Consider the following 10984-nt stretch of genomic DNA (forward strand, 5'->3'; position numbering starts at 1 on the left):
CAGCAGTCATAGGCAGAGGGACTTAGAAATGGGCTATGACAGGGATCTGGGGAAGCAAGACTGGGAAAGCTTCATTCTTTTCTGGTTTTATAAAATGGCCTCCTGACAGCCTCCTTAGCATCCTATTGGAGTACATTTGCTCCCTCTCTTTGGGTTTTCTAAAGTCATGGAAAGACAATTTACCTCAAGTACCTGGATCAAGGGCTCTGATGTAGATGTAGCTCTGTGATAACTCTGCCATCCTCCTCCTCCACCACCACCACCACCACCCCTGCCATGTTTCCTGAGGTGTCTGAACGTGGAATTTCTCCTTTATATCAAAGTTCAGGCCTTCTGACTTCACCTTGTCGACAGTAACTTGGGTCTGCCATCATTAAGCAAGTAAGTACAGTGCTCTATGTGACAGGGTCTGTTTCCTGGGCTGTGGGGAAACAGAAAAAGGCCAGTCACGCCCAGGAGGAAGCCTAAATCTGGATAAAGCACATTCCTCAGTGTGTTGAGTTTGAAGGAGTACTGTGAGGCAGATGACATTTCCCTGAATCTGGAGAAAAGTCTCCTGTGATGCTCTTTTTTTTGTTTGTTTGCTTGTTTTTGGTTTTTCGAGACAGGGTTTCTTTCTCTGTGTAGTTTTGGTGCCTGTAGAGATCCGCCTGGCTCTAAATGCTGGGATTAAAGGCGTGCGCCACCACCGCCCAGCTCCTGTAATGCTCTTTTTAAGCCAAACTTCCTCTCCTCCTTTCTTAAGGCCAGGTGAAAGATTAGGAAAGGGGTGGTCATCACCTTTCAAGAGCTCTAGATTAGAACCAAGGCCATGTCCCCAAAACTGCGCGACCGCAGTTCGGTCCTCCCAACGCAGAGGGCGCTGTGGGACAGCAGGTGCGGATCCGGCCTGCTTCCTGCTCCTGCACAGCCACTGCCCTTGGCGGCGCAAGTGAAGCCGGAAGCGGCGGGGGCGAGGCGGGGCGGAGCTGCAGCGGGCTGGGCAGAGCCGGCGCCCGGTGGAGGCGCGGGGCGTGTCCCGGGCCAGAAGTCATGTTCGGCCGATCAGGCTACCGGGCGCTGCCCTTAGGGGATTTCGATCGTTTCCAGCAGTCGAGTTTCGGCTTTCTGGGTTCGCAGAAGGGCTGCTTGTCCCCAGAGCCGGGCGGCGTGGGGCCGGGGGCCGGTGAGTGGCTGCCCAGCACGGTGGACCGTATAGGGACTGGCCAGTACCCCCACACTTGTACTCCTTGCCTCTAGGAGGAGGGAGCATGAAGGGCATAAGATGTGGAGAGGGTGCCAAACAAGGCGTTGGAATACTGCTACTTTGTCTTCGCTAGGACCACCAGCTACAGCTTCGGAACCAGCCTAGCCCCATCTTCCCGAATCTCAGCTCATCACGTTACTATTTTCAGGATAGCTCATCATGCATAGAAAGAAAACAGAATCCTAGGCAGAGTCGGCCACAAGCAACCTAAAAACACCTGCAGAGAAATGGAAAAAGAATCACCCTAGGGTAGCAGCGCAGGGACCAGGAGTCTCCTGTGTACTGGTGAGATGCACAGAACAAAAAGGCAGGCCAGCTTATTTGCTTTGGCTCTTTCTTGCTCCAGAGCCTTCTGTGGCTTCTTTGGCCTGACCTTGAAGAATTTGGGCCCTCTGTGGTACTTCTGTATTGATAGTACCTTGAACTCTGGCATTGATGAATGAATTTCCTGTGTTTTGCCCCCTGCTCTTAGGAGTGCCTCTCACCAAAGATTCCTTTCCTGAAAAGATCAGAGTTTGGGATTTAGAAAGCCTTGCGGGCAGGGCTCCCTGAAGCATAGAACAGCCTCTTTTGGTCTTCCTGTCTACGGCTGGGAGAAGAGCAGACAACAATCTCACCCTAGATTCTGGGGATGTCTGCTCAACACCCATTCTCGATTTTTGGTTCTGCAAGGGTTAGAATCTTTGTCTTTAGGCTCATCTTCCCAGCTCTTCCCTCCAAAGGGCTTGAATTGAAAAATACATTAAAAAATTTTAGGGTATTAAAGCAGGAGTGAGGACTAAACTAGAAAGGGACACTTTAGTCTCGCTGTGACTCTTATTGATGAACAATTACTGTTTTATCCTTTTTAGCTGAGGCCCTTTCTCCATAAGGACCCCTAGAAAGCATAGAAGTTAGTTCCACAGCATGAGTGTTCTCTTCCAGGTTTGGGTGGGCAATACACATTAGACAAGGAGTTGTTGATTCCTGCTCTGTCCAGCAAAGAGAACATCACATGGGTTGTGTTCTCAGATCAGTGGCTCTTCCCTAGGAGAGAAAAGCCTTGGGTGGGGTGTTGCACTTGAGACCAGTTAGTTATGATGCATGGTCCCTAAATAGCTATGGGGAGCCTCTGAAGCAGAAGGCAGGCAAAATGTGCACATGACCCACTGTACTCATGGCACACTGTACTTGAAGTTGTCCTGCCAAGCCCAGCTGGTATTCTGTGGTTGCTTCTGCTCTTTTGTCCCCAGATGCACCTGAGAGCTGGCCCTCCTGTCTCTGCCATGGCCTCATCAGTTTCCTGGGGTTCCTGCTGCTGCTGCTCACCTTCCCCATTTCCGGCTGGTTTGCCCTGAAGGTAAGGCTGGCTGGATGCTGTTGGGGAGTTGGTAGGCACGGTGAAAGCTTTGGCACTGGTGAACGGATTCCCCATATTTGGCCCCTTGCCTCTAGATATTATCACTCCTCTAGGGAACAGGCAAGCCTAGGGTTGTTCAGTGTTTGGTGGCTCATCTTGGTTGTCAACTTGATGTGCCTGTGAAGAGGGCACCTCGACTGAGGGATTACCTCCATCAAATGGTCAGTGGCCATGTCTTTGGGGGCATTTTGATTGCTGAGAGGTGTAGGAGAGCCCAGCCCCCTGGGGTGCCATCCCTAGACAGTTGGGCCTGAGCTAGCGGAGCAAGCAGGGGAGGTGGGGCGGCCAGTAACCGTGATTCCTCCAAGGTCTCTCTCTGCTCAGTTCTGCCCCCAGTTTCCTGCTTGATTTCCTCCTCTACCCCCCACTCAGAGATGGTCTGTAGCCTGTACACCAAGTAAACGCTTTTCTCCCCAAGTTTCATTTCTTTTTTTTTTTTTTTTTTCCGAGACAGGTTTCTCTGTGTAGTTTTGGTGCCTGTCCTGGATCTCGCTCTGTAGACCAGGCTGGCCTCGAACTCACAGAGATCCGCCTGGCTCTGCCTCCTGAGTACTGGGATTAATGGCGTGCGCCACCGCCACAGGGCCCCAAGTTTCTTTTGATCACAGTGTTTATGACAGCTACAGGAGAAGCTAGGACAGTCCCCATCCTTCAGATGAATAAACTGAGGCCAAGACTTAACCAAGACCATCTTAGGAGACAGGAAGGAGTAGAAATAAGTTTTCTGAGTCCTGGAATCTAGACACATACATTTACCAGGTCGTCCTCCCTCTTGCTCCTGTCCAATTGAAAGAAAAGCTCCCAGCTTGCCCAGCAGAACTCCAGCCTCATTTCACAGAGGCGGTGGTGCTTATAGGAAAAGATGAGAGACGCAGCTGTAACTGAGCACCAGGCCTGGCAGCTCCAGCTACGCTGAAGCCCGGGCAGGCCTTTCCCTTTGCATGGCCCTGGACAGGCGTCCCTAGAAAGGCCCTGTGTTGGTGCGGTCTAGAAGGGAGCACTAAGATGAACCCAGGTCCTACTTCTACAGTGCCACTGAAATACAGGCCCTACGACCGTGGACGTGTGGCTGGGCCTCTCTTGCCTGTAGTTCTCAACTTAGATTTAACTACTTGAGGGGCTCCAGGGATCTGAAGGTGGTGAAGCTGTCTGCTCAGGGCATTTGTTAGAGCAGCCAGGGCTTTCCCCCAACTAGTCCAAGAGCAAACCGTGCCCTGGAATGAGTCACGATTAGCTTCAAGCCACAGAGGTAAAGTTTCTCTGATCAAGTGAGTTCTTGTGGTGACTAAGACATGGCCCGTTCCTGAGAACAGCGTTCTGATGAAGGCCCTTCCACCGGAGGGACTGTGTGATCACTGCGCATGTCTTTGGGTCCAGTGTCTCGGAGCCTCGGTTCTCCCATCTAAGCACAGCTAAGTGTGTTGGTATTTTTGTCACTGTGGCAAAATATCCTTCAGAAACTGTTGAGAGGGCAGGCTTAGTTTGGCCCTCAGCTTCAGAAGTGTCGGCCTCTGGTCGCTTGGCCCAGTGTGTTTGAGCAGGGCATCACACTATACCACAGGAGGCCCTTCACCTCATGGCAGAGAAAAATGAAACTAGGAAGTGGCCCAGGTTTGCCTCTGGCCTTCACACACACCATACACACCAAGGGATATTTGACTGGCAGAGTGAGGTGAGGAGGGCAGAGAGGGGTCTGGCAAATGGCATTGGCCAGCCTAGGTGAACCCCTTCCAAACCCTTTCTTTCGCCATCACGAACAGATCGTGCCCACCTACGAGAGGATGATCGTGTTTCGACTGGGCCGGATCCGCACCCCCCAAGGGCCTGGCATGGTTCTTCTCCTGCCCTTCATTGACTCCTTCCAGAGGGTGGACCTGAGGACTCGAGCCTTCAATGTTCCTCCTTGCAAGGTGAGGGGCGTCTTAGCTGCCCTGCACAGGAGGAATGGGGCCATGCATGGTGAATGATGAGTATATCTGGGCTTTGAGCCATACCTGACCCCACCTACTTGGAGATACCATTTTGTCTTCGAGGAGCTAGCTGCCAGGCAGGTGGGTCAAGCTGGATGGTCTCAGTGGGTTTTGCCCTTCCAGTAGCCCCTGGCCCTTCTAATGTTGTCTCTATTGTGGTCTCCTGAAACAGTTGGCCTCTAAGGATGGGGCTGTGTTGTCTGTGGGAGCCGATGTCCAGTTCCGCATCTGGGACCCAGTGCTATCCGTGATGGCCGTGAAGGACCTAAACACAGCCGCTCGAATGACAGCCCACAACGCCATGACCAAGGCCCTACTCAGGAGGCCACTGCAGGAGATCCAGATGGAGAAGCTCAAGATCGGTGACCAACTCCTGGTAGGTGGCTTCTCCAAGGTGCCGCTCAGGGTCTGGCAGCAGGGCCTGGCTTTCTCTGCCAGGTCACTCTGAACAAGGACCAAGTTACTCTGGGTCTTAGCTCACTATGTGTCCCAACATTATTACCACCTGGAAAGAATCTGGGTGAGGCCCCAAGGTGAGGAGCAGAGATGATCTGGGTCACTCATCTTGAGCACATATGTCCTGACAAGAAGTGCTCTAGCGGAACTTGTTGGGCGCCTGCCTCTGACTGTTGAGATATTACCCTTCACCGCTTCTGTGATCACAGCCCTGGGCCTTGGCCCTCTGCAGTTTCTGTTCTGGTGGGTGAGGAGATGATCAGGGCCCTCTGGGTGCAGCCACGTGCTTGGGACTCCCACACGTGAGTTTTTGTGGTCTTATTTTCTTGTTTAGAACAGAACAGAGACAGGGGGCACCTGAGTCTTCTTCCTGTCCCTGCTCTACATGTATGAAAAACTAGGTACCCTGGAATTCACCTTCTTTCCTGTCTATTACATTTGCGGTGGCTGTCCCTCCCATAGCCAACATGTGCTTCCTCTCCTGTGGGGCCTAGTGTTTGTCCAGCTTCACCAAGCACCCCGACTGGAGCAAAATGAAATTCCTACCAAAATTTTCCTTCCAGCCGTAACAGTGACCATGGTTGTTTTGTCTTGTTTTGTGGCAATGCCAGTTGGGGATGGAACTCAGGGCTGTGGGCATGCTAGACAAACATTCTATTGCTGAGCCCACCGGCCCTGGGCCCAGCATTTTATGGCTTACAGAGTACTTGTACCTGCCCAGCAGCATCTCAGCTTCCCATTTTCACTGTGAGAGGGCCAGTACTTGTCATTTTAATAGAGGAGGGAAACCAGGCCCAGAAACTATTCCACTTGGTTCTGAGAACCATTCATGGTAAAGGGCAGTTCTGGGCCAGAGCTAGACCATCTGCTCCTACCCACAATGCAGTGTTCAAACTAATACAACTCAGGTAATACGCTGCTACCAGATTTTCTTCATACCAGCACATCCCGTTATAATTCATATTTAGGACGATAAACTCAATCTTAAAGTTGTGTTGCTTTGATGTGAGAGGGGCAGTTTGGAAGAAGTCCATCTAGGATGTGAAAGTCACTTCGGGTCCATTGCCCAGGGTCCGTGTCCATCTCCTGGTAGAATAGAGCTGAAAGGAAACCTCGGGAGCTGCATTATCTGTCCCTCAAGTCCTGGTTCAAGCAGGTGTGCATGTGCCGTTTCCTTTCCCATCTGTAAGGCTTGTGGACTCCGCTCTCACCTCTTCCTTAGCCTGCCACTCCCGCCTCTTCCTCAGTTGCATTTTGGCCAACAGCTTCTTAGCCCTCCACTGCCTCCTGCAGCCCCGCCCCTTGTTCTCTGTCCACACCGCCCTCCTGCAGCCCCGCCCCTTTACTCTGTCCACACCGCCCTCCTGCAGCCCCGCCCCTTTACTCTGTCCACACCGCCCTACTGCAGCCCCGCCCCCTGTTCTCCGTCCACACCGCCCTCCCGCAGCCCCGCCCCCTGTTCTCCGTCCACACCGCCCTCCCGCAGCCCCGCCCCCTGTTCTCCGTCCACACCGCCCTCCCGCAGCCCCGCCCCCTGTTCTCCGTCCACACCGCCCTCCCGCAGCCCCGCCCCCTGTTCTCCGTCCACACCGCCCTCCTGCAGCCCCGCCCCTTGTTCTCCGTCCACACCGCCCTCCTGCAGCCCCGCCCCTTGTTCTCCGTCCACACCGCCCTCCTGCAGCCCCGCCCCTTGTTCTCCGTCCACACAGCCCTCCTGCAGCCCCGCCCCTTGTTCTCCGTCCACACCGCCCTCCTGCAGCTGCCCCCTTGCTCCCTCCACCTTGCCTCTTCACTGTCAGGAGAGACTTGAGGCAGAACTTTTATATTCTCTGCATCTCTGCATCTGTGCTTCCTGCTTCCCTCCTGGAGGCTCCTCCCTGAACTGGGTCCTGCCTGATCCCACCTCTCTCCCAAGGATCCCAGGGATTCGCTTTCCTCCTCCCTCAAGCTCTCATGCCTTCTTCCCTTCCTTCAAGAAGGTTCTGTTCCTCTCCCTCCATCCTTGGTCTGAGCTTTGTTCAGACTTAGCTCTGACTGTCACCAGTGACCTCCCTCTGGTCTGGCCAGTAGGTGTTTCTCAGCCCTTCCCCTGTTGCACCGAGTGGCAACAGTCTCCTTTGGGCCACCCCACCCCACCCCGAGGCCCCCAGCCCTGCCTGTCTCCTGCCCTACAGTGTCCATGTTCCTATCGTAGGCCTGGGAGAGTCCAGGGCTCACAGCAATATCCTCTAGTCTTCTGCTTGGGCACCCTGTTCCCTTTATCCTTTGGAAACTTACAAATCCATTCGCAGACACCTTGAGCTAACAGTGTGACAGTAACTGCTACCCTCCCCTTCCCACCCTCATGTGTCCTCTAGGAGAATGTCATCATGACCCCAGGAGCCTGCCTTCCCCACCCCTGCGACATCCATATCCATTGTACAGGCTGTTCCCCTCTCCCATGCCTGCTGTGGCCTGGCAGTTTGCAAGGCAGTCCTCCCTTGCTGCTTCTGTCCCCCTCCCTTCCCCTCCCCTGCCTTCTGGCCCCCTCACCACACCCCTGCCCTCTGCCCAGCCCTCCTGGCCCCCTCACCACACCCCTGCCCTCTGCCCAGCCCTCCTAGCTCCCTCACCACACCCCTCTGCCCAGCCCTCCTGGCCCCCTCACCACACCCCTGCCCTCTGCTCAGCCCTTCTGGTCCCCTCACCACACCCCTCTGCCCAGCCCTCCTAGCTCCCTCACCACACCCCTCTGCCCAGCCCTCCTGGTCCCCTCTTCACACCCCTGCCCTCTGCCCAGCTACCCTCATCTCTTGCCTGCAGTGAAACCATTCCTCCACTCCTGGCCCTCTCTAACACAGTGTCTGCACAGCACCAGGACGATCGTTCTCCAAAGGGAGCCTGCCTGCTTGGCCACCTCCATGTCTATAAACTCCTCTTGTCCTCAGAACAAATCCAACTGAGCAGGAAGAGGCTACCTGGAACCCCCAATTCTGACCAGTGCCCCATTCCGTACTTGAGAATCTACGTGGAACTTTCTAGAGTCTGCTGCTGTCTGGGGTTTGCTGAGAAAGTCTCTACTTCTCCTTAGAGTCCCCACCTCCCTCCCCAACTCAGCACTTGTCTAGCCAAGAGACTGGCTCTTGCTGGATTCCCAGCTGGGAGCTTCTCCATTATGTCCTCCATGTCCATATGTGGCTAGAGTGAGTTGTCCAGAGCTGTTCAGGGAAGCCTTATCAAGTGACTCCCATCGCTTCCCTCACTGCCCTCAGCTGGAGATCAATGATGTGACCAGAGCTTGGGGCCTGGAGGTAGACCGTGTGGAGCTGGCGGTGGAGGCTGTACTGCAGCCTCCCCAGGACGGCCCAGCCATGTCCAGCCTGGACAGCACCCTCCAACAGTTGGCCCTCCACTTGCTGGGGGGAAGCATGAACTCAGCGGTAGGAGGTACTCCATCCCCAGGGCCAGGTAAGCAGGTTTTACTTCTAGTCCCCTTAGCTTAGCTGGTTCGTTCTGCTCCGTTTCTGGAGCTGACCAGAGTGCGGTTGTGGAGAAGTCTGTAGAGGCCCTGGGACCTCCGTGGGAAGATGCTATAGTCTTGCAAAAGTAGCTAAGAGGAGGACTGTGCTGCAGGCCAGAGGAGCGTAGGCATGGTTTTGGGGGTGCTGGCTGGGAACCTAGAGGCAGCTTAGGAGATGAGTACAGAACATGAAAGGCTGTAAGAAGAAACTTCACAAAAGGATGGAGGCACACTGACCTTCACAGTACACTGACCTGTTCTCTGTCTCCCTCCTCAACCCTGTTGGCCACCAGTAGACACCTTGGAAATGATAAGTGAGGTGGAGCCACCTGCCTCTCAGGCTGGGGCTGAGGCTGAGCCCAACCCGAAGAAGCAGCCCGTGGCTGAGGGGCTTCTCACTGCCCTGCAACCCTTCCTGTCGGAGGCACTGGTCAGCCAGGTTGGGGCCTGCTACCAGTTCAACGTCATCTTGCCCGGTGGCACCCAGAGTGTCTACTTCCTGGACCTCACTGCAGGTGTGGCTGTTCCCTCTGTCCTTCCCTTCCCACTCAGGCTGCTAGTCTCCTCCCCCTGTGGTCCTTTAAAGACTGTCCCTTGCTCCTGCCACCTGATTGGAATGAACCCATAATGACAGCCTGGGCTGTGGTCTCACTGGGATCAGCAGGAGAGCTCAGTCGGGTAACTAGGAGCCTCGTACACTCAGGCCTACTGCATACCAGGCTCTGCACCCTGTGAAGCAATATTACCGTTCTCTTCACTCATAAATTTGCAAACAGTAGCAACAAGCAGTCCCAGTCAGTAAGGCTTGAAGCCATTGTATTAGAACCTGCCCCACCCCCACTGTGTGTTGGGGGTTGGGGATTAAGTTTAGGCCACACCCCCGGCTCTAGAACTTGAACTAACCAGTGCTTGTGACTGTTCCCGGTGGGATGTGCTACCCTGTCCCCGCCACATGGTATCCTCTTACTGATAACCTGATGACAATGCTACCTCCCAACAGGACAAGGCAGAGTGGGACATGGAGCACCTGATGGCATCCCTGACGTAGTGGTGGAGATGGCCGAGGCGGACCTTCAGGCCTTGCTGTGCAGGGAACTGCGGCCCCTGGGGGCCTACATGAGTGGGCGGCTGAAGGTGAAGGGTGACCTAGCCGTGGTCATGAAGCTGGAGGCTGTCCTTCGGGCCTTGAAGTAGTCATGTCAGTTGTCCATCCGTGACCTAACCCTGAGCCTGGTGCCAAGCCAGAGAAGCCTCTTGGGATAGGAGGCATTGGTCTGGGCCACGGAAAATTGAGGCCTGAAGATGTTTCAGGCCCAACCAGGAGCCCAGGAGGCTGGGAGACATCTGCTACTGCTCAGTGCTGAGTCAGGTGTCCTGAGTCAGGTGTCCTGCACGTTCACCTATGGCGGCTCTCTGGACAGGCCTTTGCTCATTCGATCCCCAACAAAGGTGCTAGTCCTGAGCTGACTACACAGGGTGAAGACAGAGCCCAGCCTGCCCTACCCAGCTGAAGACTGACTGGACAGACAAGAGGCACAGAAGCAGCCTGTACGGCACCCATGTGAAGGACTGAAGCACATGGATCATGGCTCTGACATCCAGGGAGATCAGAGGGTAGGGCAGGGGAGGGAGGGCAGCCCCCAAGAAGGGGTTGCTGCAGTGGAGGCAGGCGGCCCCACTTTCCTATTGGCAGGCCAGAACAGGCGAGGAGGGAGGGCATGGACAGCAGAATTTGATTTTCCAGTGGGCCTGCTCTGGAGGACCCCTGACCGCATCCACCAGCTCCATCCTGCATGCTTGAGGAGCTGGGCTCAGGGCAGCATGCGGGAGCGCCCTGCTGTTCTGTGCTTACTAGAGGCTTGAGCGCCTTTGACAAATAAACGTGGCGTTTACAGTGTGCAGTGGAGAAGTCCAGCGGGCTGTGGGCGTGGTGGGCCAGGGAGGGTCTGTAGGGCCTATGCCCAGCCAAGGGCCTATGCCCAGCCAAGGGCCTATGCCCAGCCAAGGGCCAATGCCCAGCCAAGGGCCAAGGCTAGAGGTTGACGCAGGCTCTCGGAGCGTTTGAAGCTCTTCCTTCTGGGTGTCTCAGCCCTGAAAGTCAGGGTGAGGTAGCTGTGAGTTGCTCTCTGTTTCTTTTTATAGCGAGGGACCCGATTTCCCAGGGAAGTCAGGCATGACTACAAACACTGACTTACGGAGAACAAGATGAGGGGCTCTCAACGTGTTCAGGAGGGAGCTGGAGCTACTGTCTACAGCCCTCTTGCCGTCCTCAGATGCTGTGGCTTCCCTGGCTGATGACAGATCCAGCTCGAGGCCTGACTTTGGGCTCAGCTGCTTCTGCTCCTCTGAGCCCAGTTCAAGGCTAAGAAGTGAATGCAACACCCTGGAGAAGTGTGTAGAGAAAAACCAGATCA

General features: G+C 54.9%; 1 protein-coding gene across 2 annotated transcripts; it reads left to right on the forward strand.

The window, feature by feature from the left end:
* Positions 1 to 942: 942 nt before the first annotated feature.
* Stoml1 (stomatin like 1) lies at positions 943 to 10451 on the forward strand. Of its 2 annotated transcripts, none has more exons than XM_059266936.1 (7): positions 943 to 1165; positions 2479 to 2585; positions 4406 to 4555; positions 4788 to 4991; positions 8323 to 8518; positions 8864 to 9085; positions 9571 to 10451. In XM_059266936.1, exons 1-7 carry the CDS (start codon positions 1033 to 1035, stop codon positions 9762 to 9764), a joined length of 1206 nt encoding a protein of 401 aa, XP_059122919.1. In that variant the 5' UTR covers positions 943 to 1032; the 3' UTR covers positions 9765 to 10451. The 2 variants fall into 2 exon arrangements, with proteins under 2 accessions (XP_059122919.1, XP_059122920.1); XM_059266937.1 differs by having other exon boundaries at positions 8867 to 9085.
* Positions 10452 to 10984: the final 533 nt, after the last annotated feature.

Source organism: Peromyscus eremicus, chromosome 7 (assembly GCF_949786415.1).
Source record: "Peromyscus eremicus chromosome 7, PerEre_H2_v1, whole genome shotgun sequence".
Classification (NCBI taxonomy): domain Eukaryota; kingdom Metazoa; phylum Chordata; class Mammalia; order Rodentia; family Cricetidae; genus Peromyscus; species Peromyscus eremicus.